Source organism: Pristis pectinata, chromosome 10 (assembly GCF_009764475.1).
Source record: "Pristis pectinata isolate sPriPec2 chromosome 10, sPriPec2.1.pri, whole genome shotgun sequence".
Classification (NCBI taxonomy): domain Eukaryota; kingdom Metazoa; phylum Chordata; class Chondrichthyes; order Rhinopristiformes; family Pristidae; genus Pristis; species Pristis pectinata.
The window spans coordinates 94,409,842-94,415,841 of NC_067414.1; the positions used below are offsets into that span (position 1 = coordinate 94,409,842).

At 45.5% G+C, this 6,000-nt stretch overlaps 1 protein-coding gene across 3 annotated transcripts in view; it reads right to left on the bottom strand.

Moving 5' to 3' along the window:
* Positions 1-5,423, bottom strand: part of mrps18a (mitochondrial ribosomal protein S18A) — an 88,546-nt gene extending 83,123 nt beyond the window's left edge. For all 3 annotated transcript variants that reach the window (XM_052024746.1, XM_052024745.1, XM_052024747.1), the window contains exons 1-2: positions 5,243-5,423; positions 81-112 (exon numbers count right to left, since the gene is read on the bottom strand). In XM_052024746.1, coding sequence (XP_051880706.1) covers positions 81-112; positions 5,243-5,402 — 192 coding nt within the window. In that variant the 5' untranslated portion in view covers positions 5,403-5,423. The remainder of the gene's footprint in view (positions 1-80; positions 113-5,242) is intronic.
* Between the last annotated feature and the right edge of the window lie 577 nt (positions 5,424-6,000).

Sequence of the window (6,000 nt, forward strand, 5' to 3'; positions counted from 1 at the left end):
CAACTGGTTGCTTATTGGTTGCATGGTTCAACTATAGCATATTTTTAAATAAAATAATTTCCTTAGCCAGCAATACTCACTGTGATGGTCTGTCCCTCCTGTACCCGGACAACTGTAAAACAGATAAAAAGCAGCGGTTGAAAATCATTGTTTATGGTACAGAAGTTACGTAGGCTTTTTTATGGACCAAGTAATGCCAACAAAAATCAAGTGAACAAACTCCAAACACAACATCTCTTCACTGCACCAGTCAAATGACTGAAATCACACTACTACTCATCAGGCTCCTGAACAGATGAGGATTTTATTAAGAAAAGCCCTCAAAAGGAGATTCTTTTAGTCCAACAACCCAGGTTCAATCCTGACCTCCAGTGCTGTTTGAGTAGAATTTGCACATTCTCCCTGTTTTCTTCCCATGGGCTTCCTCCAGGTGCTCCAGTTTCCCCCCACATCCCAACGGCGTGTAGTTTGGTAGGTTAATTGCCCGCTATAAATTGCTCCTCGTGTGTAGGTGAGGATTGATTCTCGCTGGAGTGGAGGGGAATGTGGGGAGAATACAAAATAGGATTGGTGTAGGGTTGGTGGAGACATGTGCTTAATCAGCACAGATGAGTGAGCCGAAGGGTCTGTTTCCATGCTGTATGATTCTGCGACTCCGTGATTCTATCAGTGCAAGATTTATATCCAGTAGTACTTATTCAGCACAAGTAACCTCTCTAAATATAATCTAATTCATTAAATTGATGGCTATTATTCACACATGGTAGATATTGCATAAAAATTCCACACCTGCATCATTAAACAGGACAAAAACCTGGAGGTATCTCTGCAGACTTCGTTATCTATCAGCGCTCTGCTCTCCAGTAGCATGGTGATCATGTTTTCCTCATGTTATGGGAGCATCATGGCCATGACAGGGCTTTATGAATACCCTGGAGACAGTTTCAGACAAATGCCGTGTCAAAAGCCCTGGTTTGCACAACGGCGTATAAGAACTTTGGCTGCTGCTGAACATGTTTATACATTTAGTACAACACAGTGAGTTCTGTATTTTCTTCATCCAACTCGGTTTTGCACTAACTCTGAACTAATTTTGTATTCTGGATATACCGTTTTTTGCACTATTTGTACTTGCACAATTTTTTTGTCTGCATTTATTGTATGTCTTCTGTTTTATGTACGTCCCCTGTTGTGAGAGTCTGGGGGAAACGACATTTCGTTCCTCCATGTGTTTTTATGGCATATGGGTGAATGACAATAAAGTAACTTGAACTTATGAATATGAGCACAGCTTTATTGAAAGACTTGGCTTTAACAAGGGGGTTTCCTAGTGTTGTCCACAACATGTATTAGGCTGGGAGTTACTGAAAAAATAGTTCTATAATCTGACATCAGATATAGTGAGAAGAGCAGACCAGTCAGCCATCCAGTTGCTTATTTTCATGAATCAGATTCTTCTTCTTAGGTACTCCCTCAGGATCAAGGAGACCTTACTTCCATTCTGTTCTGCAGGTTCTGAGGTCGCTGATGAGGCCAATATGGGAATCACAGCCACCGCCACAGAAGGGGCAGGAAGTGGTTGGAGGAGCAAGGGGGCGGTGGGGGGGTGGATAAATTGTGAGGTGGTTTACTCCTTTCAGTGCTTACATGAGGCTGCTGTGTGCTCCTGATGCATGGCCTTGAGGTTCTCAGTCCCATCCTGAATCATCCTTCTGCATTTAGTGTAGTCATGGGTGAGAGATTCACAAGTCACTGGGCATGCTGCATTTTCTCAAGGAGGCTGGAATATCATGTTTGAATGTTTTCCTCTGTTCATATAACAATCTCTTCAGGATAGAGAGGCTCTTTTGGAAGTCCGGTGCTGGGTATGCGAGCGATGTGGCCTGCCTAATGTAGCCAACTTGAGTGTAACCAGAACCTAAATACTAGGGATGTTGAACTGGGAGAGGGCACTGACATTGGTTCATTTGTCCTTCCAGTGAACCCAAATCATTCTGTCCAGACTTCTATTCAAGCCCTACTATCCTATCCATTGCTAATAATTAATAAGCTGATTGTTGGTAATTTATTTCAGGTTCCACGAATGCTCAAGAAGGCGGCATCCCTCACCAAGGACCCACACCACCCGGGACATGTCCTCTACTCGTTACCACCATTGGGGAGGAGGTACAGGAGCCTGAAGACCCACACTCAATGATTCAGGAACAGCTTCTTCCCCTCCACCATCAGATTTCTGAACGGTCCATGAACCCGTGAACACTGCTTCATTGTTCCTTTTGTTTTGCATTATTTACCTATTTTGCAATTTATAGTAATTTTATGTCTTCACACTGCACATATCGTATTGGTTTACTATTGTCACTTGTACTGAAGTACAGTGAAAAACTCATCTTGCCTACCGATCGTACAGGTCAATTCATCACACAGTGCAGTTACATTGAGTTAGTACAGACTGCATTGATGTAGTACAGGTAAAAACAATAACAGTACAGAGTAAAGGGTCACAGCTACAGAGAAAGTGCAGTGCAATAAGGTGCAAGGTCACAACAAGGTAGATCGTGAGGGGGAGAAAGGTATTGTCGACCTTTCGGGGTGCAGGGCTTCAAACCGAAATGCCGACAATACCTTTCCCACCCACAGGTGAAGCTCAACCCGCTGAGTTCTTCCAGCAAATTGTTTGTTGGACCAGATTCCAGCATCTGCGGTCTCCTGCATCTCTATATATTGCCAGCACTATGCTGGCTAATGGATTGGAGGTGGGTAGTAAAATGACGAGCAAAGAAGTAAAGTTACTCAGTAAACAAACTAGTTAACGAGAAGAGGAAACAAACACAACAGCAACTGCTCTCAGTAAAAGCGGGGTAATTTCTCTAGAAAAATCAGTGAGCTAAGGATTTTATTTATGCAGGTTAATATTCTTTTTCTCAGTTAGACTTTGCATCCGTGGAGAGAGAAACAAAGTCAATGTTTCAGGTCAACAGCCCCTCATTAGAACTAGGAAGGAACTGTACATCACTTTTCCAATTCTGCGGAAATGTCATTGACTTGAAACGTTAACTCATCATGGTCTCGTGGTCTGGTACGGCAAATCGAAAGGGCAGTAACGCAAGAAGCTTCTGAGAGTAGTGCACTCAGCCCAATACATCACAGGCATATCCCTCCCTACCATCGGTAGTGTCTACCTAAGGCGCTGCCTCAAGAAGGCAACATCCATCATCAAAGTTCCCCATCATCGGCCCATGCTATCTTCTCACGGCTACCATCGGGTAGGAGGTACAGAAGACTGAAGTCCCACACCACCAGGTTCAAGAACAGTTACTTCCCTTCAACCATTCAGTTCTTGAACTGCACAACCCAAATCACTACCTCAGTATAGCAACACTATGATCACTTTGCACAACAATGGACATTGTTTTATTGTCCTAATTGTGTTCTTGTTTAATTTTGTATGTTTAATGTATGTTTTTCATGTGAATGTTGTGTCTCTAATGACAACAACCTTTCGCTCAATGTCACCAAAACAGAAGAGCTGGTCATTGACTTCAGGAAGAGGGGCAGTGCATATGATCCTGTTTATATCAATGGTGCTGAGGTCGCGAGGGTTGAGAGTTTCAAGTTCCTCGGCGTGAACGTCACCAATAGCCTGTCCTGGTCCAACCACGTTGATGCCACGGCTATGAAAGCTCACCAGCAACTCTACTTCCTCAGGAGGCTGAAGAAGGTGGGCATCTCCCCATTGACGCTCACCAATTTTCATCGATGCAACATAGAAGGCACCTTATCTGGATGCATCAGAGCTTGGTATGGCAACTGCTCTACCCGTGACCGCAAGAAACTGCAGAGAGTTGTGGATACAGCTCAGTACATCACAGAAACCAGCCTCCCCTCCATGGATTCTGTTTACACTTTTCGCTGCCTCGTTATAGCAGCGAACATAATCAAAAACCCCACCCACCCTGGACATTCTCTCTTCTCTCCCCTCCCATTGGGCAGAAGATACAAAAGCCTGAAAGCACATACCACCAGGCTCAAAGACAGCTTCTATCCCCCTGTTATAAAACTATTGAACCTAGTACAATAAGATGGACTCCTGACCTCATAATCAACCTTTTATGACCTTGCACCTTACTGTCTACTTGCATTGCACTTTCTCTCTACTGTAACACTTTATTCTGCATTCTGTTATTGTTTTCACCTCGTACTATCTGGATGCATCACGGCTTGGTACGGCAACTGCTCTGCCCAGGACCACAAGAAACTGCAGAGAGTTGTGGACACTGCCCAGCGGATCATGGACACCAGCCTCCCCTCCTCGGACTCTGCCTTTACCTCTCGCTGTCTTGGCAAAGCAGCCAGCATAATCAAAGACCCCAGCCACCCGCGTCGTTCTCTCTTCTCTCCTCCTCCATCAGGTAGAATATACAGGAGCCTGAGGGCACGTACTACCAGACTTAAGGACAGCTTCTACCCCATGGTGATAAGAGTATTGAAAGGTTCCCTTACGCAATGAGATGGACTCTGACCTCACAATCTACCTTGTTGTGACCTTGCACCTTATTGCACTGTACTTTCTCTGTAGCTGTGACACTTTACTCTGTACTGTTATTGTTTTTACCTGTACTACCTCAATGCACCCTGTACTAACCCAATGTAACTGCACTGTGTAATGAATTGACTTGTACGATCGGTATGCTAGACAAGTTTTTCACTGTACTGAAGTACAAGCGACAATAATAAACCAATGCTACCTCAATGCACTGCTGTAATGAATAGACCTGTATGGACAGAATGCAAGACAAGTTTTTCACTGTACTGCAGTACAAGCGACAATAATAAACCAATAAAATGCTATGTCCCTGTGATGCTGATGCAAGTAAGTTTTTTATTACGCCTGTGCATATACGAAGTCGTGCATTTGACCACAAACTTAACACTGTTTCTCCCTCCAAATGCAGCCTAACTGCTAAATGCTTGAGGCATTTTGTGCTTTTGTTTCAGATTTCCAGCATCTGCATTTTTCTGTCCTGCTCCCTCAGGTCTCCTTGCTGCTGTAAACCGAGAGAGGGTGGAGCAGCGCAGACACGCCCATCCACCAACCAATTGGCTGCGACGCCTGGCAATCAACGCACAGCACGGTCAATCTGCCAGCCAATTGGCTCCGGACCCGCTGTCAATCAAAACGCGCCCCGCCCCGCCAGCGTCACCCAACACGCGTGTGCCGCCGGCCCTCCTTCGTACTCACTTTCTCTCAGCCCTCGGGCTGGCATCAGTCCCGGAGTCAGCGGCGGCCGGTGGCCTCTGATGGTGTCCGGTGGAAAGCGCCAAGCGGAGGCCCAAAGAGACGGAGCCATTGGCGTCCGGCAAACCGCCAGCAGAACCCGCGTTGCCGACGCTACCGCCATCTTCCAAGGCCGGGAGGACAACTCCGCCCGCCCCTTCCGCTTCCGCCTGCTGCAGTGGCTGTCAATCAAATCCAAAGTCTGCAACAAGACATGTCCTTGGAGACAATGTCTGACCTGTGCCTATCTTGTACCTGTTGGTTTTATGTCAGCTGGGCATGAAAATAACAAAGGGAATTCACAGTCATAGAGTCATACCACTCAGAAATAGGCCATCATCTCCATCAATTACCCATTTATATTAATCTCTTTTACCAGCACTTGGTCTTGTAACTGCCTATACCTTGCTAATGCAAGTGATGATATTGTGAGAGCTTCTGCCTCCATTACCCACTCAGGCAGTGCTTTCCAAATTCCACCCACTCTCTTGATACTCTTTGGAGAGAAGGAGGATGAGGGGAGACATGATAGAGGTATACAAAATATTAAGAGTAATAGATAGAGTAGACAGCCAGCGCCTCTTTCCCAGGGCACCAATGCTCAATACAAGGGGGCATGGCTTTAAAGTAATGGGTGGGAAGTTCAAGGGAGATATCAGAGGGAGGTTTTTCACCCAGAGAGTGGTGGGGGCATGGCTTTAAAGTAATGGGTGGGAAGTTCA